The sequence below is a fragment of the Neodiprion pinetum genome, chromosome 4, assembly GCF_021155775.2.
Source record: "Neodiprion pinetum isolate iyNeoPine1 chromosome 4, iyNeoPine1.2, whole genome shotgun sequence".
Classification (NCBI taxonomy): Eukaryota; Metazoa; Arthropoda; class Insecta; order Hymenoptera; family Diprionidae; genus Neodiprion; species Neodiprion pinetum.
Window position 1 is genome coordinate 30,801,615 of NC_060235.2, and position 25,558 is coordinate 30,827,172.

General features: G+C 43.5%; 2 protein-coding genes across 2 annotated transcripts; both read right to left on the reverse strand.

Moving 5' to 3' along the window:
- Positions 1–2,856: 2,856 nt before the first annotated feature.
- On the reverse strand, positions 2,857–11,130 carry LOC124216231 (venom peptide isomerase heavy chain). Its single transcript, XM_046620503.1, has 5 exons — positions 11,086–11,130; positions 10,699–10,978; positions 3,588–3,915; positions 3,172–3,487; positions 2,857–3,024 (listed from the first exon to the last, which is right to left on the reverse strand). The coding sequence occupies exons 2-5, from the start codon at positions 10,721–10,723 to the stop codon at positions 2,857–2,859; spliced, it is 837 nt and encodes a 278-aa protein (XP_046476459.1). The 5' UTR covers positions 10,724–10,978; positions 11,086–11,130.
- A 400-nt stretch (positions 11,131–11,530) lies between these two features.
- On the reverse strand, positions 11,531–13,345 carry LOC138190872 (uncharacterized). The gene has a single exon (XM_069135411.1). The coding sequence runs from the start codon at positions 13,343–13,345 to the stop codon at positions 11,531–11,533; it is 1,815 nt and encodes a 604-aa protein (XP_068991512.1).
- Positions 13,346–25,558: the final 12,213 nt, after the last annotated feature.

Sequence of the window (25,558 nt, forward strand, 5' to 3'; positions counted from 1 at the left end):
AGCGATCGATCCACAGCTGCACTTGTACATATATATATATGTAAACTGTCAAAGCCACCGATTGCAACTAATACTTTAAGTCCTCCGATTGGAAAATCGATAATTTATAATGGTATGTCGATTAGTGGCGCAAAGAGGGTGAATTGCTTGTGTTTGACAATGGGGTATAGGGTTCCACTATGAGAGTGTGAGGGAGAGAAAGAGAAAACGAATAAAAAAGAAAGAGAAGAAAAAAATACAGCCCACCCTCAGAAACGTGATTCATTTTTGGATTTTAGCTTTAACGTGGGGACTGGGGGCTTTCCCGCGGGACAATAACGGCCACGGCTCATCGCCTGTCCCGCACATTTATGCACTTACAGACTGAGTAACCGTGCAGTGATTGAGCACCGAGTATATATGTACGTGTACATATATATATGTATGAATGTGTGTATACATGTATACATATATATATATATATATGTATATATACGTGTACAATTTGCCAGGAGTAATCTGACCGTCTGGGAAGCGTGATGAGCAAGCTGACGGTGTCGGCGAAATTTGAGGTATATACGGCTGAGAATTGCTCCATCTTCACGGTGGAAATCGATCGCACTGGGGTGCAGGGCGAGGCATGGATGAAGGGTTCAGAACTTCCAAAGGCATTAGAGGGTTAGCGTATAAACTGTCTAGAGTTGGCGCATCAACATGATCTTGCAATCTAAAAGTTTCTTACTCCCCCCGGGATATTGCCGCGCTTTATTTTCACTCTCAATTGCATCCGAGTTTGACCATTGAGACGAGGTAAAACTTAAGCGAAGCATATATTTCGTTGAAATCTTACATCGCCCAAAAGTCTTCTGGCAACATCAGACGAGTTTATCTTCGGTCAAAAATTTTATTTCATGATTAATACCATCACTTTATAGGGGCACCGCCATAACTATACTCAATCACTACTTTAGCTCAACTGAACTTCCTGCATCACGGCCTTCACGAATAAAATGTTTTGTTAACACTCAAATTCTGTTTTGCCGTTGTAACAGTTTCGTTATTATCGCTATCAGGTTATTATTATTATTGGATTTTCATCAATTCAAAACATGGTCGGCACATTTCAGTTGGAGATATGTATTCATCTTATACTTGACCAACAAATCTAAATGCGATGTATTTTATTTCTTTTTTTTTTAAACGTGTTGTAAATCTCCGAAAATATTATCTCGACGCATCTTTGTATCGTTAATGACGAGATTGATGAACATTTTATCGGGCTTGTACAATTTCTGTTCTGACAGTAAATGAAAAACATTTCTTGCAACTGTTTCGATAAATTTTTTGGTTACGAAAGTAGATGTAGCAGAATTTTTTAAATTAAAATCACAAAATTTCAGCCAAGTAATGACTGATTCCTAGTATAGCCGACAAATAGTTTTAATATTGCGTGAAGAAAGAAAATAGGATAATGTTTTTCCGATTCCTTATGAAGTCAATTGCGCAAATCCTTATTTTCTCAAATTATATCTCGAAGCAACGTTTGATGGTTTGATGAAGAAACGGGAGAAACATCGGTATGAGCTCAGGGGCGACACAGGATGAAGAAAGGGGGATTCCCAGGTTCCACTGCAGCCACGCGCCCAATGCGTTCCCAGTGCTAGATGGATGCCGAAAAGAGCCAGGGACTGAGCTGAACGCGACACGTCACCCGACAGCAGCTACTTAGTGGAATGGAATTTATCAGCGCCGAGGCCCGTCAAATAAGATTCAAATAAGACGAGGGTCACCCATCCCCGGCTCGCGAGTCGCTTGTCTGCAGGTTAAGGCACTTTAATGTGTTTGCATTGGAAATGGTGGCCCTGCTATAATCCTATAAACCCGCGTGTTATTAGAATACAAATGAGCGAGAGTCCGGGTGGTCGGAGGATTTTTATTAATCTACATACTCTGACGTCGCGGGGTTGTAAGTATCGCGTGGCCGGGATCAGAACTTTACCGGGACGCAAGAATTCTCCTCCAGCTCGACCTAATCCCCGAGTTCATTTTGTAAACAATATATTAAAACGGAACCCGAAAACGGGATCCAGGGGGATCGATCGTCGAACGCTTCTCCGTCATCTTGAATCAGCTGTACACACGTGTGTATTCCTTTCCGCATGACGTGCGGCTGGGTTTTATCCACCCTTTGACCCGCGTACTCACGTTACTTCGGCTAATTTGTAATCAACTGATTAATGCGGCGGAATTATGTCTTCCTACCTGCGGTGGTAAAGCAACCGCTATATGAACGACACGGCCTCACGTCGATACCGACCATGCTGTGTAGCCCACACGCACTGACCCACGTGAAGTTTAGTTACGGTATGATGTATCACGCGCTGCGCCGTACGTTAACCCCTTCATTAGCAGTGCTTTGAGCCACGACCCTGCCTTCCAGACAGAGCTGGCCAGCCGCTGCCACCCCCAACCGCTTACAGCTCACCCGACCGTCCCATCCCTCAACGGCTCTCTATTTAATCCCAATTAACGTCCAGCCATCGCTCGCTCTGCGATGTTGCGGAATAAAAAGTCTCCACTGTCAAAGAATTGCACGGGGAGAAAATATTGCACAGCTGATGCTTCTGCAGTGTAATACTCGTTATCCTTTTTTGTTCTCGAAAGTAATTCGATACGGGAACCGAATTTTTGCCAAGTGACCGAATTAGGAAAGTCTGCGCGGTACGACTCTTACTTTTGATACTTGGAAGCCTTCGCCTTTAAATCCGTCTTGGGTTACGCGACTTATAACGAGGCAGTAACTAGTTTCGTACGTAAGAAAATAAGACTCGAAACCCCGCTCGGTAACAAAAGAGATTTTATTATTTACTGGGGTGTTTAATGGTTTAGCATGATTTTGTGAATCCATGGAACGTAAGCCGACACTCGCGTGTAGACCGAAGGCGCGTTCCGACCTCCGCAAGGAAAGAGTCCCCAGGATACGACGCCCACGATCTCCGCTTGGCCGAAGGCGTTGACCACCACCAAAGGACCTCCCGAGTCTCCCTGGAAGAGAGAACAATCACCGGATTGAAAATTTGGTCCGTCGCTTGTTTAATCTGCCGCGAAAGCACGTGAAAAGCCTTTGTTTCAACCAGGCCATGCGTGTTGACACAGTTTCATTCTAAGCGTTTGTATTGGTGAAATACTAACCTTACAAGCGGACTTTGTACCGTCGAGAGGACCGGTGCAGATGTTTGTGGGATGTAAAGGGTTTCGACCCTCGTGACGCAGAGCCTTGTCCAAGGCGCGTTTGCAAATCTCGTAGTTTAGAATGGGGAGAACAGCCTCCTGCAGAGTCGTCGGTTTGTTTAGGTCTCTGCCGCGACCGATGCTGCCCCATCCCGTCAGCATCGCGTTACCCCGAGGAATGGACTCCGGATAGGGAAGGCTCACCGTTGCGACGAAGGGGTTCAGCTCGAAGGGTTTTTCCAGTTTCATAAGCGCGATGTCGTACGGCGCGACGGTGCTGAAACCGAACAACGCGGTGGAGTGACTCTTCTCAAGTTCTCACCTTGGAAGTGGGCGGGAGTTTTTCAACGCGTATGGCTCTCGTCACATCTTTTTACCCCGAGTAACCTGGATAAATGAAGCTCCTCGTGACGAGGCAGCTCTGCTCCGTTTCCTCGGTTGTTCCGAGCTTATACTTTCCGGCGAGGACAAGAAACCGTCCCGTGGGATGCCGAGGGGACAGGGTCTTGCAGTGCGCGGCTGTGAGCACCCATCCCGCCGTCAGAAGGCTGCCTCCGCACACGTGGCGTTGCTCCAACCCCCGAATCGGGTCGCCCCAGTGGATGGAGACCTGCCACGGGTGAAGACCTTTCTTCGCGTTCATCCCGCCGACTATCCTCGTCGGCCTTTCCGCCAGCAGTGAGAGCTCGAAGACCATAGTCGACGCTGCCGGGCGGGAAATAGGAAACAAAAAAAAAAATATAAAGTATAAAATGTTGATTGGAGTTACAGCTGCAAAAGTTATCAGTCTTGTCGACAGTTTGGATGAAGTTAATGGGCGCAACTTGGATTACTTGAATGTTAGTTCAGCGATCGATTAACTCTCTGAGAGCGAGACCCGAAACGAAACGTTTAAACATTAAGACTGGCACGGGTTACCTGTGAGTTCAATTTTTAATAAGATCCTCAATGACATGGCATTCGAGCGATAAAAAGGCAATTTGTTAAATTGCTCGGCGAGTTTTCTCCCGGCGGTCCAGAGACCACATTTTCAAGAGCAACATTTACAATCCTGTAAATCTTTGACCTTCGTATAACCATAAAATTCCAACTGTGTTTTTATTGCCTATCTCGGTCTTATAGTTTCGCGGATATAATTATACTTGTACGCGTTTTATGTCGCAGAGATCACTTGACGCGAGTAAAAGATCGCACAGATTATTTAAAACACAGCAATATTTGTGAGTGAATTATCGCCGGTAAAAATGATCAAGTCAAACACGATGAACCTACAGCGTGTGTTTCATAGGATATAACCAGCTTCCGAATCACTGTTTATGCATGGAAAATATCAAAATTGGAGCGATTGATTTACTGAAAAATATTCCTACCGTTTTCTTCGGCGCACAGTCCACGAAAAATCACAAACACAAGTATGAAAATTCTATGAGGAAACATGGCAGAGTATTAAGAAACACGACGCGCTACGCGTCAACAAACTCGGCCAAGAGGCTGTGAATGAGTTGCGTTGTTAACGCGTTCGCTCAACCGCGATCCTGAAGGAGAACGCGCCGCTTCGTTTCTATAGGGAGTATCAAGAAATGCGGATGCGGAAGTGATCCGCAGACACGTTTGTCGCTCTCTTATCTAGTCAATACGTTATAGTTCACCTTATCCAAGACCAGATCCAGATCCGTCGATTTAAACTGGTGGGACGAGCGTATAGAGCAATTGTGTAGACAGACCCCGTTAGAAAAGTAGTCTCGCAGCGGTTTCTTTCCTTTCGGTACGCTTCCGAGTGCAGAATTTGGAGTTACCAATGTCGTCTATTTAAAAGTATCTCGTTCCGGTCGAATGATTGATGTATCTTCCCAATTTTTACCGAGCTTGCGAAACGAGCTGGGATCATGTTCTCATTTTGTATTTGCCATCCGCTTGTCTGTCACGAATTTCTTATTTCCAAAAGTTTGAATGAATTTATCGTCGCGGATTGCGATTGAATGGATTGATCTGTAAGTAGTTGATTACGATAAGGAATCGGATGTTGCTGTTTGAGTTGCGTGAAATAAATTATTTGTTAACGTGAAGGTGAAACACTTTCGTTCTTCTGTCGATTGCATTGGATTTTCTGTGTCACATCATTTCGATGTATAAGATCTGATAACTCTCGGATTCTCGGTACTAAACGTACGGCGACAAGGTTTACTGATCTACTTAAACTGAGACTATTTCATTGTAGAATTACAGGATGGACTGTCAAGCACCGTTATAACTTCCTTTCTCGACAGTAATGTTATTTAATTACACGGGAGAGCCTCCAGCGTTAATGGATGTTCTGGATTGAACGTGAACCTGACAGAACCGTTATTTGCGGCCGTTTACACTCGCGAATTGATTCCTTTTCGAGTCAGCGGTTATATCGTTTAAACGGAGTATACACGTGCAGAGTTGATTTGTAGGAACGTCGGACAAATCCGAATCTCCGATTGCTTACGCAAATTGTTTTACGATTGACATGAGGGTAAACGCAGGTAGGTACGCTGTACCAGCTGTTATTTGTATGTTTTTTTTCGAATTGTAGAAACAACAGAAAAAAAGAGTTTAAATCAATCAATCGTCATGTCATGATTCAAATGTGATGTGAGAATTGAAATTTTACTAATATTTGAAAGAGTAAAATAATTATCGAACAATTTAAACAAACTAAATATTACGGCACTTGTTACAATATTCGATTGAAAAAATATTCTACAGGCAGATGATCAATTATCGATTCTACAAATGAATAACAAATAAACGCGGTCGCGATAGCAATTAAAGGTTAATTGAATTTTGTACGAAAATTATACCCAATTTACGCTGCATATGAAGCGTGCGAATCTGTCGATGACACCAAATTTTATCACGCACGTATGAATCCCATACAGCCAGAAGGTGAAATTCGCGATTAAAAATTTAGCCACCGCCGAAAAGGTACTTATTTGAAATTCGGAAATGTAATAATTGTAGAAATTATTTTGCCTCCGTATATATTTTCTGCAGGTTAAGCTGCTCACGAACCGAAAATTATACACAATCCGTTGAAACACAGTACATTATGACACGCCAAGGTGTGGTGCTTTCAACTATTTCATGAAACGCCGCTTGTTGTTGTTACTGGCGAAACGGGGGAGGTGGTTTCTCACGTTGTTCATCGTGCCGCACGTGGCAGGTTGCAATTCCGCCTCTTGGCGTAACGTTAATTAATTTTCAACGGGCTGAGAGAGTTCGCTGTTCTCCAAGTCGTTCACTGTCGCGACATTGAATGCGGAATCGAATCAGTCCGTACCTGAATGCCCATATTCGTTCAAGCGCGAAAAAAAAGCGACGGACACTTTCTGCGAGAAAAGTGGTTTGACCACCGGTTGAAAATCAGTTCACGATTACTTTTTAACCGGGATTAACGGTCTTGGTATCCGAGAAAACACCAGAATCACTCGCCTTGCGCCATTTTACAGAACGAGAATATTCCCCGAGTATTGCCCGATATTCGTTTAAATATTTATGAACTCTCGCTGAAACGGCAGAGTTTTTTTTTTTTTTTTCTAATTCCTGTGCCATCAAAGGCTCATAGCTTTGACGATGTTCACGATATTGTGCGGATTTAGTGGATTTTCGCAGTTCTTGAACGTCCGATGTTTTCGATCCTTCTGCCGGTGCAGGTCGTGGACTAAAAAATTTTTGTCAATTAAGAGTAAGATGGCCGGAGATGAATCTGATGAAGACTTGTTACCGCTGATACACTTTGGTTCTCATTCACTGTCGAGGTGCACGGCTAACAGCGGATTTCGTCGACATTATTTAAATGGTTCATAGTTTTGAAACTTTTAGTATCACTCACCTGACGGGACGGCGGGCGAAGAGATGCTGGAGTATCCTTAAGCAACGCCGGCGTCTTCACATACGCCAAAGCTATAAAGACAGGCTAGAGCCGAGAGAGTGCATCTAATACTCTCTTAAATATGCATCCAAGACGCAAATGCTATTTCGTATGAATGTGAATTTGCTTCTTTTTACCTCTACCGGCTATCCTTCCTGCTCCCCTTCTTCCTGTAGGATATTAAACAGCTACGACCTCTACAGATCTCTAGCAAACTATGTTCAGCGGAATGCCTTGATATTAGATTGGAAGCCGAAATTCGAAATGTTATTAAATATAATGAACTATCTGAGACGTATACTGAGTCTCCTGCGGACGTGCTCGCGATTTCAAGCAGCTTTCGGTAACAAATCTAGGATTTTCTACGCAAGGGGAAGTGGTGAAAGTACCATAAATTTTCTTTACTGGTTAAGAAACAACTCATTTTCACAAATGAAATATTAAAGGGAATTTAACAGTTTACGGGTAGTTGTGAAAACCAATCGCTAATCAGGCACTCGAAATTCGGGTTGCAAATCGATTCAGAGCAATGAAACACGCGAGAGAATATTGATTTTTATCGTCATTATTACATTGATTTACTATTTATATTTCCTCGGACTGTACGAGGATAAGCTTCCATTGGGTTTGTGTTGCTCTAAATACGTACTTATTACTGATAATACTTAACAATACCTTACAAGCAACTTATCACGAGAATTGCCTTCAAAGAATTTTGTCTAGACGAAAGGTTCGGTCTGCACCGATTTACAAAATCCATGCAATCAATTATACTAGGGTGTGTTCAGAAAGAATGAGTATAGCAGATTTAGTAATCCCCTGTATTAACGCATTCCCACGAAAATGTCTATAAACTGACTGTAAAAAATGCTAAATGAACGGCACGGAGCTTTTATCGCGTTGCAAAAACTAAGACGATGCTTAAGATAGTCAATATTTGACGGGTAGGCAAGGCCGCTGAAATATTTCATGGTAATTTTACCAAAAGGAGGGATTATCCTAGCCCGTCTACGTCTTTAAACGATTCTCAGATCGAAATTCTAGTCTAGAAAAAAATTAGAACGCTCGTGACACGGATTTGAAATCATCTAAATGAGCTTTTGAAAACTGCGTTTGTTTTTGATTGCCTCGGAATGATACGTGATTGGAAAAACTGATGCACAATTTTGATCAGGCGAATTGTTATTCCTACTTTGGCCACTGTCCGTACGTTAAATGATCCATTTTATCATCAGGTATATTTATTATGTATCTGCTTACTTCAGCCCCGATTTGACGTTATGTAAACATCGATTTTCGAATTTACGTCAACGTCGTATTGCTCATACAGCAAAGCTTTGCATGATAAATCACGACTCTGCTCTTTTAGTACAGCTTCTCGCTTCTATTTTTCTAACTGACTAAAAAAATCAACAATCATGCAGCGGGTTAACCAGCATGCTTTGCGTGTATTCGTCCGCCCCACGGGATTCTAATTATTGAGTACAGCGCGAAAATGTTTCAGCAAACGACCGCGCCAATAATACCCTAGCTTTTCGGCGCGCGCATACGAGTTCACGCTCATTGAAAGGGCGCAGTTTTTCATTAAAACCGTTGGCCTGCCCTAGTTCCGCAGAGCCGCAGTCTTCCACCCGGTCTAACGCGAACAAATTACAACACGCCCCTGCATCCCAACACGCGATGGTTGTATGCAATTTTTCCTTTTTCCTCCACCCGTTTCTCACCCTTCGAGCTCAGCACCGTCCGCCAATTTCATGACGAGCCACGAGAGGGTGGAAGAAGGAGAAGGAGGGCAAGGTGAATTTTCAGACAATTGACCTCGCTTCCAACAGTTAACTCTTAAAAGTGATAAAACACGATGGGACGAATTTGCAGTAACAGACGATGTGTCGGCGTAGACGCCGTGAGTTTTTTTGCGGACTTTCGTTTATTTCATTGAATACCTACTTGAGACAGGCTGATTCATTCACTCGTTCGTTATTTGTACAGCAATTCTTATAACGTCTGAGAAGGGTAGAATAATTATTTTTCGTTTCATTTCGTTTTTGTTTGTAGAAATTGAAAGTTTACGAGTTGTGTTTGCTCGAAGAGTATAGAAAAAGGGTCAATCTGACAAACTTCTATGTATGGCTTGGTGGGATGAGATTCAGTGCCGTGGATTACGACCCAGGATATATTCCGTGTACGGACGATTTATATCGGGCGGCTAAATTTCATGGCGAATGAAAATAGCGCGGGTTTCGCCGAGGGGATGACCCGCAGAGCCTGTGCAACTGCAGCTATAGTGGAACGAAACAATATCAAATATAACCCTGCCATTTGTCATTCTGAAAAAGCGGTACCAAGTTGGCAAAGCCGCACGTACGTCGCTTCGCCGCGTTTAAATAAAATCTCATAAAGGCACCCCCCCTGCAAGAGCCTGGCCATCGCTTAATGGCATACTTTTTAAGATTGCCTCCAGGGTGATTCCCGCTTCGTGTACATCATGTAAGTCGATGCAGGGGTGCTTTAAGGGTTTGGCGACATGCGTGCGTTATATCGAGTGGAATTCGATCGCATAAGTCACTGGAGGGGGATTTTAACGCACGTCGATCGCCGTCTGGGCGTTATTGGGTGCGTCGGTGTGCCCCTCGTACGGTTGCTTTGCCTTCTTTTTTTTTTTTTGACTTTCTCTATATTTTCACCGGTGGGGTCAGACCGGTAGGTTGAACGGTATTTTAAATCCAATGGTGCGCGCTACTAGCCTCGCAGACTTCTCAGTCGTTGCGCTATTACTGCCGGGGAATTTTACGTCACGCATTATTCAACGCCGACTTAATATTATCAGAGGCATTGAAAAGTTAACATTTCAGACTTTTCCGTAAACATATCCGTTACTGAACTGTAAGTGTTATTTGAGATAGCAATATACCCGTGCACGATAATGTTGCCCATTGCGAGGAAGTTTTCATACTTTTGAAAAAGAGATTCGTGTATATATTTATCATCTCAACGATGTATTTCGTACTTCCTCTACGAATTGTTGTACCGTCGAAATATCTACCATTAAGAAGACGATTTGGCAGATAGCTGAAGAAAGCAGGCTACGCGCGATGCGCGATATTTTGCGAAACTGCGCGATACCCTAGAATATGCAGGATAAATCGTTGCAGCGCTTGATCAGCAATCGTTCGAGTCTCAATACCGATGCGGTGGTTGCAGGGCAACGATTAGCGTGTTCTTTACATAACCTCTGCGGTGACGTTAGTCGAGTTCAAATTAGCTGCAAATCCCTGAGTTGCACTTTGCTCGGTGCAGCATTGTACCAGGTGTCATCATCCTGACGGGTTAATTTCGTAACGAAGATTTACGGACGCGTTTTGTCAACCGACAAGTAACAGCTGAAGTACGGTGGATAGAAAGTTTATCAGAATGTAGTAGAGAGACGCGTGTTAAGCGTTACAAGACGTATATAATACAGCTGTAAATGATGTTTCATTTGAATTGTTCTTGGAAATGGAAAACGAAAACAGCGGTACATTACTTCCGAACAAGCAGATTCTTTTCGTTCCAACGATAATCAACAGAGCAATTGAGCTTGCTTCACTGACCTTGTGGCAATTGGTGTCCGGTCATCCCGGCTCCCAGCTCCTGGATAAAAGGGGGATTCCCTTCAGATGACGGAATCCCATTAGCACCCTCATTGTTTAGCGGGCGGGAGAAGTAACTAAGGCTTAAAGTACCGGCCTGGCTTAGATTTGCGTTAACCTCCAGCGAGCCTCCGTTGGGTAGCTCACTTCCTGTAAAGAGCCGATCGATGTTGTAGCTTCGTCGTCGTGATTCGATGCGGCCAATTGGCCACAGTCCTAAAACCCTCGTAAGACTGATTTACTTGGGGTAAAAAAATTGGGGTCAGTTTTCGCTGATTTTCCCTGCAATTGATTAATTAAGCTTATAACCTGGCAAGACCAGTGTATTTTAGCAAATTGCATGCTTACAGATTACGAAATGACATTCCTTCAATCGGACGATCTGTAACCAAGTAGTCGTGGCCATAATTCTCACCAAAGCATTTATTCTGGAGAACGATACATCAACATGATTCATCTACATAAATCACACACAATTAGTTAAAGTTACTTCGCCACGCGAATGTACACACGGGGTTAAAACGGAGGGTAAGAAGCATGGAGCGTTGATGGAAAATCTGCAAATCGAGGAGAAAATTGGAAAAGTTCAGCGATTTAGTGTATGCTACATTGGCCTCGCGAGACCCACTCATTTTTTCAGCACGACGGCTTAGTTTTATTTTTACGTTATCTAGCGCAGGGGATCGCTCACCTATGACGTGAAGATACTGGCTTCCACACGAATCCAAGTAGATACGAAAACTTTAAATCACACTCGGTTATATCTCGGAATGATTGATGAAAATGAATTCGATTATTTGTAAACGCAATGTACGACGAGTTCAAGAAAGAACGTAATAGTTGACAGACAGCAACCGCATATGAAAATTGACATCGTTCGCTGCAGGCCGTTCCGAGATAGAACAGACTGGTCAGTGTCATCGGTATCCTTCGACTGTCCTGAGGTTTTTGTTTGTATGATGTCTTGATTTTTGATCAACTTGGTTGTAATCCCAGCTTCGTACATTCGGGATAGAAGTTTGTTGATGGATGGCAAATATGGCGAGCCGCGTGGAACGGCAAACGCTCTGTACTGCTTAAAGACGTATTCGTCAGTGATAGCGAAGGTGGGTTTGCCACTCTGCATTGTTTTTTCTATAAACACTTGCGCGGCGACTTCCTCCAAAAAGCAAGTTATGTTCTTTTTTGCTGGCTCGAGCATGAGTGTCAAGCAGTTGTCCTGGATTATGCTTCGATTTAGTATTCGTTTGAATTTTTCGTCATCCCCAACACCAGTGGCGATCAGGAACGCGTAGTCGTTCGCTTCAACCACAGGTATACGGCCGCTTTTATCCAGTTCAGCAAAGGTGCGAATCCTGGTCGGTTTCAAGCCGACCGTCAGCTCGTCGATGAGGCGGCTCTGAAGCATGATGGAAACGAATACAGCCAAAATCATCCAAAATGTCAAAAGCACTCGTGGTGGCCAACGGCTCGGATAACGTGACATACCTCCACCAACGATAATTGAGTAGAGCTGGAGCAGCGTGGGCATCTCGGATTGGAAACGAAGCACTAGTGAGGCTAGATAGACAATTCCGACGAGGGAACCGCCGATGGCCAGCGATGAAAACGAACCACGGAATTGATTAATTAATAAATCGTATTCTATCGGCACCAAAGCAAATGCACGGCCGATTGTATGGAAAACACTATACTCTGCGTAAATACTCAGATACTTGTAACGTACTATGAACATAGAATTTGCTAGTATGTCAGTTCTTCTTTCCATAAAATCCAAAGCCAGTCCATCGACGTTGCTGGCGTTGAACGGACCCCACCGTTCGTTAAAACGCGGAATCAGTCGCTGAGTAGCATTCAACTTCGACGTTAGCAATTTGATTACCTCAAAGTCAGATCCCTTCATCACTATTGGCATTCCGGTCCCGTTGTCGCGAAGAACAACAGATCTGGGTGGACGACTGACCGCCGATTGACGCAGTGGAAATCCCTGCATGTCTTCAACATGGTCAACGAAAGGCCTCGCTAAGCTGGGGTCTCGTATCTTTTCGCAAAGGCTGGTGAATGGATTGCACGCATGAAGTATCAAGCTGCATTTTTCTCCGACATCGTACGTTACAATTGAAATTCTGAAAGTTAGACTGTCCCAAAATTGTTGATAAATAAATTTCACGTCGCTGCAAGCAGCCGATGTTCCTATCAAGTACATCAGGTGAACACGTTGATACCACCAGCACTGTACTTGCAATTTTTTCAGTGTGATTTTGGTTTCATCTACAGTTGGACATTTTTCTGATATATGAATGTACAGCACGAACATTTTCACTGATATTCTCATTTCAGGGGCTGTAGCACAATCATCCAGACGATCGAATGTCAGCGATTCAATCGGACCCTTTGAAGCCAGGTCGTGATACAATTCAAAGTTGGTCTCTCTGTCCATGGAATCGTGCAAAATTATTGTAGTATCTTTTGGTTCTATGGTTTTCCAAATCCGCGTGATATTTTCCGACAGACATTTTTTACTATCTGGTGGCAGTGAGATCCTTTTACAGTTTAAAAGATATATTTCGTTAGCAATGACACCGAGCAGGAACAGCGATTTAAACATTCCGAACTTGCGTTGGATATCGAATTTCTTATACACGCAGATAATTCATGTGGTTGAAAATTAAATGATGAATTATTTCTCGTTTCGAATTTAGAACCAAGTGACTAAGATATGCTTGCGTACTCAACGCCGAATACTGAACTGAAACCTGCAAGCCCGATAAACTACCGAGATAGAGAAAACAGGTTGTGTATCTTTTTAGGAACTCCATTTTCCGATCCATTTGTACATCGAAATATAAATTTTTTGTCATCAAGGTGAAGGTACACTTTTGTGCGAAAGTTCGGAGCGGATAAGCTCCTTAGGTTTCACTTTTTTCTGTAGGGGGAAAAATCTAGTCGCGCGGCGAATTGAATATCCTATCCTAAATATCATACGTCTGAAGCGCGTTAGATGGAATCGGTATTATCTGTTTTGAATTCTGATTGCTTGACGTAACAAAGTTTGGACAAGAGCTGATATAGTCATCCGGACCAATTTGGATTACTTCAGTTGGGTTGACTGAGACGAAATTGCGTGCGACGTGGCTTTGTGGATTTGCAAGCAGTAAGCCAGTTACGTCATTTCTAACACTGTCATGCAAATAGATGGATATTGCTCAGAGCAATCACACTGCGACATTCAGTACCTTGTAATTATAACATACGTAGTATTTCCCCATACGTCAACCATAGAACTTTTTGCAATGGGTGTACTGGTCGGAAAGCATCGCGTTGATAGAACGGCGATATGATAAGTCTTTTTGGTCAGGTAATAAAATCCATTAGCTTTGAATCGACGTTATGCTAGAAAGCATAATGACCCCGCATCCCCGTCACTCGATGAACTTTCCCTATTCGCTGTTAGCGCTCTGCAAGTAGTTATTACATTCGACACCGACCTGTATAAGGTGAACGTGCAGCATGGTCACGTGGCCGTGGGTCAGGCGGTAACGTGATCATCCCTGTCACGTGTACTAGATCGTGTGGAGTGTTAACACTCACCCTGGCATCATTAGTGGCCATCACCGTTCGTCAATCGCCTCGAAATATTTCTTTCATATCAATTACATTAATTGCAATTAAAAGTATGCTTACGTAACTTCCTCGTTATTTCTATGATCGGCCATAAGCTTGGAGTAAAAATCAGTGCAGTTTATTACACAAAACGTGACCAAGATGTAACGACGGTTGTTACAAAATTCATACCAATTGCGTGAAAAATACATGTTCAATTATGCCTTACAATTAGATTGAAAATAGTGATGCGAAGATTGTTCGGTTGACTGCAATGGCTCACTGCATCAAGCTATATCCGATTCACAGAGTAGAGATTTGATGCGGGACTGTGTGAGTCGAATTTCGGGACATTTCTCAAGCCAAAATATCCCGAGTCAGTCTTGGCATTCAATTAGTTTCCGCAGTGTGAAATATGTTGATGACTTCTCGCACCGCCTGTAAAGTAGGCACTTAAATATCCCCGTGAAGTTATAGCTTGTTATTTATAACTATATAGAAACGGATACTGCGGAAAAGACTCTAAATCATCTCGCAGCTTCAATTTTCACACCGGTTTATTTGTGTGAAAAGCCTGCGTTTATGACCGAGTCGCTGCCTTGCTTAATCGCTTGAGCTAAGCCAAGGCCTCATTTACGGTGGACGAGTGCTAACGATAAGCCATCTTCGTGAGTGTATTACCGAGCTTAAAAATTTCAGGCCCCGAGGGTTTTTGCGAGGGAGTGACAAACGACCTCCTAATCTCCAGGCGAAGTTACTTTGCACGCTTATTAATTAAAATTCAGTCATTTATTTCTCTTGATTCAAATGACTTATCAACCTGCCCACGGATTATGTATCGAACATCGGGAATTCGTTCCGGCAAGCTCAGATACAACATATTGTTGGGAAATTTTGGGCATGCGCTTTGTGCCTGAGTATTGAAATGCGTTGAAATGAATGCCTCATCGATATAAACTGAAATCCTTGTTTTACTAGCTCATTGTTCTAAGTACTGGCCAGTTGGTTGTTGATTTAAAATAATGTCGTCAGTTTACAGTCAACAAGTTTTCACTATTTACTTACGACTGGCGCATCGCGTAACGCTGTTCTTCGCTCAATCGATATCGTGCATTGACAATTCCACGTTCTCTCACAAGTTTCGAATGTGGGCTGGTGGTAATTGAGGTCTGCTCTGCCGTCACCTGGACCCGACGATAAATTAACCACGCCAGGGACAATATGCAGCATTAATTAACTACAATCCACGAATTCTAAACATTGGGCGTGGAGGTTTGATTGTGTTAGATCAGGAACATCGTGCTTCATTTTGCTCGACTCTGGATGGGTGGATTGCTATTTTAGACCGCACACTACCAGACAGATATCACGTATCTGCCGAGCAAAAGTGACTTCGAGACACCCGCGGTTAATTCGGCCTGCCAGTAGGTAGCACCCGCATTTGTAAATACCCGAAGACACGACGTGCAGATTTCCCGAAATTGAAAACATGTAATCTTCCTGCGCTTGCTATCGATATTCTTATGCAAAGTTGACGAGTCAACTGACATTACTATGGATGAGCAGCGCGTATCTCTAAGAATAAAAAATGATACGAGGTAAATCGTAATATCGTACCGGTGCTATGATTTTGAACGTTCAAAACTACATTGGTAATGCTTCGTTGTCCCACTTACGGTGCATTATTTTTACACAATCATAGATTATGTGAGTTCAGGTATATATTTATTCCATTATACTGGTATAGAAAACAAGACAATTTGAGCTTCTTCAAAGCAGCGAATTCTTCTCGTAAAAAGAATGCATCAGGAACACATATAAACTCGCGATACCAACGACGCGACACAGATATCAGGATATTATGGGTTTCTACATCGGTAAGTTCCACATTCATGTATATTAGTATCTTGTAAATTACAGTTATTTCAAGTCAAGGCGACTTGAGAGTCTGCGGATTAACACTCGTGCACCGATAATTGCACGAATGGAAATTACTCTAATGCAATTTTAACGACTGTTAGTCAATCCAGGACCTAATACAAATGTGTAGAGTTGTTCACACGCGAGATTATTAATACATGTTGTGTAACGAACGATAATCATTAGCCAGAGATTGTAAATACCCTGCCGGGGTTTGACCCGCATTAGAGATACCCCAGCTACTAAAATAGAAATTGAATTAATTAAAGGCACATACTCGCCTAATTATTAATTTGCGCGCAGATTGTAGGTCAGACTAGCGGTCTTTCGCCCGGAAGGGATTATACTAACAGACCTGTGCTCCGATCTGTGGAACATTTGCGTACAACCGACATTATAACTCTCCGGTTGATACGTCCCCGGAGAAGATTCATCCCTGTGAAGAGAATTCATTGTACCAAGGCAATGTTTATGAAGAGTTGTATGCCTGTAGGATATTCGATGGAATGTTTAATAAAAATAACGGAATATCTACCGAAGTTGTACAGAAAACAATTATTTCACTTTTATTCGGTACGGTTTGGGCATTGTTTAGTATCGATGCGAACAATTTCGAGTCACTCGCGGACTGTTCACGAATTTTTCCGATGGAATTCTGACTCGTGGCCGCAAAAGATTGATCTCTACCAAGTGGGAATTGGGGATCAAAATGGCGCGGAAAGAGGTCCGTTTGTCCTCCTCTTAAGCGACATCCCCAGAGCTTCGGCGTGGGGCAGTCTGCGAATTCTGCGGGCGATGATGAATCACCCCGATGGCAATCCATTACCGGACACTGCCACAACCCCCATCACCACCTTCGGCGTGATTGTCACTTTGTCCAGAGACGGTTCCGCGTCGTCTGCACCGTCCCCGTCTTTCGTCAACATGCTCAAAGCTCCTTTTCCATCAATCTCCACATCAAGAAACCCGCGCGACGGACTAATACTCGATCCGTATCGAGTTATTTCTTCGTAAGTCTATTAACCGAGAAGGGTGTTTCGGCTTGGGGTTATCTTTCGAGGTGTATCGCATTTTTGGTTTCAGTCGCGTGACATTTTTTGCTCCACGTATCCTGGTCACAACTTTTTCCAGTCACTTGGTGCCTTTACAAGGAAAACGCCTCATTTTCGATCTCGCTTCTGGTTCGTATAAGCAATTATATGTCAATGAAACTTGGAACGTAGCGAGAATAGCAAAATTGTTTGTCATTGATCTAGCAAGTATCTAGTAACCAAGCAGTTTTTTTGACCGTACAACATGAGAACATAGCAATGAATTGTGATCTCAGAAATAATCATAACACAGGCGTGGAAGCAGCGAAGAAAAACAAATTCTAGTAATTTATTTTTTTTTGTAAAAATGCTAAAGTTCCTAGAGAAAGTTTCCAGAGTTTTACAGAAAGTTTCGCTCAAGTAATTTTCGTACTCAGGCGTGCGCCGAGTATTCGATACGAGAATAAAGTGAACTTTATTAAAGATAAAGCGCGGTCAGTATTTTATTGGTATTTTCTTAGCAAGATATTACTGCGTTTATGGGACGTAAAAACCTTGTTGTTGTGGGTGGTGTTTCTTCTTTGCAAAGGAGGTGGGTAGTGTTATACACCCGGACGCAGAGAGAGAGAGAGAGAGCGACATCAGGCAAGGCGAGCGCACGTAAGAGCGTAGAATACTGAGGCAACGAACGAATTCGACTCACCGCTATCTACCGGCTACTCCAGCCCTCCTCATCTTCTTGGGTGTTACGGACCGAAAAGTACCGTGGCTAGCGAGAGAATAGGAAGCGGGTCTTTGTCCGTCCGTGTTCAATGCGACATAAAATTACGAGTTGAATTGAATATAGGATGGTAGAGATTCGCCAAATAATTTTTCGATAACCCTTGTCGTGCGTTGCAGGTTTCTGCTTCCCTCACTGCGTTAAAATTTTGCGAAAACATAATTATATGCGCGCGAATCATTTCCAAAAATACTCGAAGACGCAAGGCATGAGCGATTTTTGTGAAACTGGTGCCTACTTATTTGTAGCAAATTTTTTTCGTTTCAGACAACGTTTTTTTTTGCCCAGGCCTTCGTATCAACGGTGTATCACCGAGTTACGCAATGTAATTCCGTTTTGGTACACAAAGGTTTGACTAATTAGCGTCTATTGTTCTTGTACCCCTGAGGTAGCTCTAATTCAGCGCGTCTATGCATTTCGGTAGTCGGACCAACTTCGACGTTCGGATCGTGGTGTACCTATTAAGTGAAACGTTCTTGCTCTACGAAGGTCGTTTGGGTTTCGGTTCGCAGACGTGTATATCGCCCTACCGTCCAAGCGATGAATCTGTAACTGCATTTGGCTGTAGCTTCCCAAACCAGCTACGACGATGAGATGCGAAATGTTTTATTCATGAATTTTTTACGTCACACTTTATCGCCACTGAATTCGCCCACTTCGTAATTCACATAATTGCTGCACAAGTTGAAACAATCAATAAAAATTCAATGAGCTGTATGTACGAGTTACGACGTTGTTTTATGGGTTTAAGAAAATTTAAGACCTTGATCTCAGTGCGTTGATATTATTTTAACTGCAGAGTCTCGGCCGGTTCAGAATCACGTACCGGTTCCATTATTAAGAATAAAATTTAAAATAAATGGATTTAAGAAAGCTGGAACCCATTTTACACCCTTGTCTCTTGTTAGATTACATCAATTACGTAGTTCATGTTCCATACTGTCAGGATAAATATCATACGCCGCGGTTCTTCCGCGTAGTTTTGACGTTTCGCCTCAGGAATAATGGAGATGTATATATTATTCCGGCAGGGGATTGCTCGGAACTGCAGGACCTCCCTTTGTTTGCTGTTTGACTTTGATACCGCGTAATCGAGGACCTGGGGCAAGTGGAGCTAATTATGCGGTGAAGAAAGTTACTCGTATGTGAATTCCGCGTGTGTTTGAACAAAAGCGGGTGAACTCAGAATCCGCGTCACATTTCAGAGGTGCTTTTACGGAAACTTATGTTGTCTTTCAATCCAAAGTTCCCTGGCAGACTAGCCTGGGCGAAAACGGAACTGTGCTCCTGATCGACGACGCAAACACTTGATATCTGACCACCGAAGGGGCTGGGCTCTTTCGCGGGTTCGGTTCCTCAATCGAGTGGAAAACATGTGCTGCGTTAACGCGAGAGGATGGCTTTGACGGTGTGGAGGTGATACGACCCCACAAACACACACACGTACACGCGGTCAGTATGGCCAACCTGATTTTCGTTGTTCAGATGGGTCGGGTCCAATAGGTTTCACGTTACAGCTAGGAACCCGACACGGCAGAAGACAGGAAGCATGCTTGTCCTGGTATCCGTCAAGATTTTCCAGCAAATCAGACTGCCGCGTTTCCGCCTCGCGGTCAATCGGCAATCAGCATCCCTTTCGTAACTGTCAACACTTATTTGACTTCACGGTTTAACTTTTGTCAGAACCGAAGGTAACACAACTCAACGAATTTTTCTTACACATCCACAACTTTTTCCTGCAGGTTACTCGCAAGGCGCTAACGTGACGAGCTGATTACCGTCTATTCATTTCGTACCGTCGCTCTTCCTTTCGTATGAATTTATTTCCTCGTCAACTTCGCGAGGAATCACAAATACTGTGATCTCGGTTAACGAGAATTCGGCCTGGGATGGGGAAACGAAAATTAAAGTACGAATCGTTAGCAGCAGTCGGGCGAGTCCAAATTTTATAAAGATTCTTAATAGCCTCGATTCGACTGGAACATTATTATTATTATTTTCTTTGCGCCAAAATGCGCGTTGGTGCGTCGAAAACATGTGAACGAATTTTCTGGAAGTCACCATTATCAAAGTTCCGCCACAGGTATCTAATTTCTTCCTTTTATTTAATCACTCAGGGTTCAGCTTTTTCACCGAAGAGGTGTCTCAATAACTCCTTTCATTCGAGCACGTTCAGAGTTATATTGTTAATAGGATTAGAGCACAATGATAGATACGTATGTGAATTGCGTAACTACAAACTTGTCAGTGCCTAGATGCGTGTGTGTTTGTGTGTGTGGGTGTGTAAATAATGACAGCCCATTGAATACCCCAGACACAGATTTTAGATACAGTTGTGCATCGTGAAATGTTCAACGCCACCTATTACCCTGTTCCGTGCCACGGGGTTCATGGTGCACAATGCAGCAACGCCATAACGTACACAATGGATATAACGCCGCTCACTTCTAATATCCGTCTGTCATTATTTATAATTTACGCTCCCGAAAGTATTTATTCGTTTCGTCCCCGCGGTCCCAGTGGACTTTTTACAAGTAGCAGACGATGTAGCAGAAGACCGGGAATCTCGGAGGGAGGCATCGCCCGCCGTAATCACCGGACGTCATGACTAATTAAACGCGGTCAACGTCTGGAGACACGAATCATTGAACGCGCGACGGGTTCCCCGTAGGTGCCTACGGGTGTCGGCGTAACCATGTGTGACCACTTACCACTGCATCGGAGTAACCAAGTGGAACCGATTATAATACCTGACCCGTCAGCCGGCTATGACGAGGGTAACGGACCCAAGGCCTCATTGTACGCATGTCCGTTCCGGCCCCCCCGGCTCGGTAACTTAGCCTAGTTCGGCTTCCGTAGAGCCCGTCCTGTGCCGATCGGATGACAGATTCACCTCATTAACACCATCTCTCATTTCTTGCGGCTAATCGGCTGGAACCACGGCCAATTTATGGCCCGCTGCTTCACGATCAGCCAAACATGTCGGCTGTGTTATTTCCCTCGGGGTGCTTGAGGGCTCCTCAATGTCGCAAATAACCCGCTTGCAAGATTCATTTACGTCGTCGTATCAAAGACGCTACGCATCTCCTCTCAACCTGGCAGGCTTATCGATTTTTCCGTTTGCAAAAAAAAAAAAGATGCGACGAATTCAGGGTTTCGTGGGTATTCATCAGGTGCTCTTAATTCAATGGATTTCAGTCAGGTTTATCAGATCGCTGTGACTCTTCTTCAGCTCCTGATTTCAATGATTAAAGGTTCAGCAGGGTTGATATCGGAGGTTTGGTGAACTGCGAAAAAGTCTTATTTAACGTCAAGTTTTGTAAAATTTCCCGACATTGAGTATTACGTGTGTATAGAGGGAGGGGTTGGGGAGGGGGATAAGATTTCAAGTTGGGATGGAAGAGGGTGAGAGTCACAATCCCTATCGTAGACTATATCTACACACTGCACTTGTCGCATTTTGCACATGCTCGGTTGACAAATGCATCCAGTGACCACTGCAGATGTGGTTTACACGAGGCAAATAAATGTAGCGTGAAATCATAATTAGGGATAAACCGACACATATGGCCTCACAGTCGTGATACCTGCAGCTCGCGTCACTTTCAGCCGATATTCCAAAGCCATAAATCATCATTCGCGTATACGGTACACAGGCGGTTGGACACTTCACGCATCTGTTTAATGTTCTCCGTTTGGGCCGACTCCAGTGAGAACTGCTGTATCATGAGGATTAAAAAAATTCACTCCACCAATCACAGGTCGAAGCTAGCTCAGCAATTAGGAATACGAATCACGCTGGTCTCTATTATTCATTTGGTCGTTTAATTGGAAGGCTCGGTATGTTCCCCCCTATGAAGCCATGTGAAAGCTTACCAATGCTTTTACCGTTTTCGACTGGTTTCATATGCAGATGGTACAGAGTACAGCCACATCAAACACTCCATCCATTCTATTCAGCTCCGTGTACGTGGGTGGTATAATCGTCCTCAAACGACGTGAGCTAGCATTAGCCTACAGCGTTACGTAGGGAGACCGTTCTTTGCTATGCGCGGAGCCTTACACGGCCCACATCAAAAGGATCCGCCAAGGATACCATGCCCTATTCCATTCAAAGGTATTATATCACACTGATCTTGTCCCTGATGGCTTTGTTGTGCTGTATTTTACGGTTGGGAATATACACCGTAGCTATGGTTGACGGGCTAATCGTCCTATCAATTATAAATTATCTGCGTTTTCATTAGTGAAGAATTATTCTCCTGCTTCCACGCGGTCTGAACTGACGCATGAATAACGCCGATAACACACGGTTAGACATGCTTGTGACACAACACGCTGCTGCAGTTACAGAGGGTAATGTTTTTTTTTTTTTTGTATAAGAGCTGTCTAAAATTAAAATTGTGTTCTTGATTTCACATATACACAAAGTAATAAAATGCGGGATGTAAAAAAATCTCCGAGGTATGGAGAATGACGTCGTAAAAATCCGCGGTAAGATTAATTAGTTCACTCTAGTATGCGTTTGTGACGTAAAGAAAGTTCGTGCAATGTCATAAAACGGAGTTTAGGTATTGACTTGGAACCGACCTACATGCAGGACGAATACACTGGACACACACGGTTTCCGTTTATACCTATTTCCTGCCGACTGTATATACGGGGATTTCGTTAATCTACTTACAAAATAGAACCTATACACTGCACGGAGCTTGGAGCATTTGAAAGAAGCGAAGCAAATTGAAAGGAAACGAGATTAAGGCACGGTTATATTTTCTGTCCGCGTTTTCTTCGCACGCAAGTACAATAATACGCGGGAACTGCCGGAGAGATAAAACGCAACGAAGATGGTGGCATGGAGAGAAGGAAAGATAAATTTGGAAGGGTACCTTGGTCGATGCGTCCTTGTGAATAGTCTTTATTCTCAATTTTTCGTAAGCACATATAGATATATAGATATGTACGTATGTATATATCTGTATGTGTATGTATATATATATATATGTATATATATGTATACACACCTGCAGCCTTCCTTGATCGTTACGCGAAGAGTGTCGTCGTGCGTCTGGCAAAAGAGCTGACGCAGAATCCTGCGGGCTCCTTCTCCGAGGTGAAGGATGGCAAATAAACCTGGCGACCGAGCACCTTTCATCTCTTGCTTTCATCATTCAATTCGGTGGATGGAACACGGCGGAATGTGAAGCGGAGTGAGTGACGGTCTCATTACGCTGAAACGGTTAACAATAAATTTCTCCTCTGCCAAGACCATGGAACGGGGGGGGTCCCCGTTGGAGGAAGAAATGCTGCGAAACAATTAGCCCTTCAGGTAATTGTCAGAAACGACAAATCTCTACCAAGTACAAAATAAAAATATATCAAGGACCAGATCTTCCTTGTCAACGTTTTTTCAATTCCCCCTCAATTTATCTTACTCACTTTGCTGAGATGTAAGCACTTCTGTACAACGCCGCTTTCCATTTCGCTGAATCGAATACCTTACTTCAAGATGCACGGTACACACTTCAGGCACCATGACTTCTCAAATGTAACAGAAGGAGAATTAATGATGAGCGGTATGAAATTTTTTTTTACTAATTTCGCGTGTTCACCTGTACAGTTACAACAACAACAACAACAACAACAACAATTAAGCGGTGTTTTATTCTTTGGCGTATCAGCATTGACTTTCTACATAAATCATTGAAAACTGTATCGACGATGCTGCATCGCATGCAGTTGATCATCTTGCACCGGATGACGCGTTGAAAAACGTGAAGCAAGATCGATCGATCGTTGCCACAGCTCGAGGTAATCACCATCTGCCGATGAAGTAGTGATGAATTATCGTCGAACCGTGTAACATAACGCGTGTGTTTGCGGATTGCGTTCGTGATTCCGGGATGCGAGAGCGTGCAAGCACAAAGATTTCGGTTAAACCATCGAAACGGTACGTGTGAACGGACGGTTACACTCATGGAGCTGCATTAGAGGTGCTCCGCAAACAAAACCCGGCGTATTTGTAGTTTATTGCGGAGTGTGCATTAACGTCCTGATACGCCTGTCCTGGTGGCACAGCTTGTACACGCGCTCTAACCCGTCCACAAATGTGGACCGAGCGTGACTTCTCCTAAACAAACCATATAAACGTGCTAATGCGCACGTCGAGATATGAGATAGCGACAGAGCCTACGGGACCGTAACGTGATTCCTCTCGCAAGGTATCGAGCTGCTCTCAGCGATATCACTGATAACAAGAGTTACACATCCGTCGAACGCGGACTGACGGCTGGCCGAGCCTGCGTTTGAATTTTTTAATTTCCGATCTCGATAAGTAAACGTCTTAGAAATCATCACCAGAGACTCCGTCGTAATTCACATTTTACACATTACGTTAGCTAAAAAGGCCGACCATCCAAGTGTCGGGAACGAATCAATTACACTATAATAATGAAATCGACGTGGCAGCTTTTATACGGTCATTTAAAATCACGCGACGTTGGATTAGATCGAAATTCTAGTCGACTAGGAACTTTTTGGCACAGCACATTTTTCTTGGATGTTTCGATGCAGCTCTCGCTACTCGACAAGGACACTGTGCCTCCTTTCATTGTGCAGAGCATCGCGAAGGGCGTTGAAACCATTTCTCTTACTTACCAGTCGTCTATAACGGGGGAATCGACAAAAAGCACGGATAAAAACTTCAATTGTAAACGACAGATACTCTGGGTGGATAGTAGGAGCGTAGTGATGGGCTGGGAAACTAATGCCAAGGGAATTTTTCTCCTTTTACTTCTCTCTCCTCACTTATACGAGTACACGATTTATGTATTTTTTTTCATTTATTCAGTACGATGCACAAACCAGAACGTCGATTCTTCGTGGCACGGGTTATTTCCGAACATTTGCAATTTGACGCAATTCGAATTTTCTCTCCCTCTCAGATCTTTCGCGCTGACTTTCACCCGAGTCAAATCTAATGGGGCTCGTACGATTCACCGTAAATCAAAAGAACGGTGAAAAATATCGTCTTACAGATGCTTAAGAGTCAGGTTTCTACATGGCGTTTTCTTTCTTCTCCTGCCTTTTCTTATTACTAGAGATCAAACACTTGATGCTTGTTATTTGCAGACAGTAACTTGAGCCTCGACTTTGTATTTTCTCGGCATTTTTCTTCGAATTACTACATCCAACTCCCAGTTGTTACGCGAAAAAGATTGTTCTTCTAGTGGATATACAGTGACCTCCGATATTCTTTCCGCCCACGCGGAAAAGAGGTACACGCATCGACCTCTCATGGAACGTACCTACGTCCGTTAACCAGACGCCAGCCGTGACACTTCGTGGGCTTGCGAAACTCGAAAAGAAGAATAAAATGTAATCGCCCCGTTATTATCAAAGCTCTTTTCTTCGAAAAGCCAGAAGACACAACCAGAGGCCAAGCCTGAGAGTCGAGATGTGTCTGCCGGTGAACGAAATCCTTATT

What these genes read in the sequence shown, in the direction of transcription:
- LOC124216231 (XM_046620503.1), bottom strand. Translation starts at nt 10,723, where the DNA reads ATGACCGGACACCAATTGCCACAAG. An exon ending in ATTTATCCAGGTTACTCGGG is followed by an intron (nt 3,488 to 3,587) that starts GTAAAAAGATGT and finishes GTTCGGTTTCAG; the next exon opens with CACCGTCGCGCCGTACGACA. An exon ending in GTACAAAGTCCGCTTGTAAG is followed by an intron (nt 3,025 to 3,171) that starts GTTAGTATTTCA and finishes TCTCTCTTCCAG; the next exon opens with GGAGACTCGGGAGGTCCTTT.
- LOC138190872 (XM_069135411.1), bottom strand. Translation starts at nt 13,345, where the DNA reads ATGTTTAAATCGCTGTTCCTGCTCGGTGTCATTGCTAACGAAATATAT.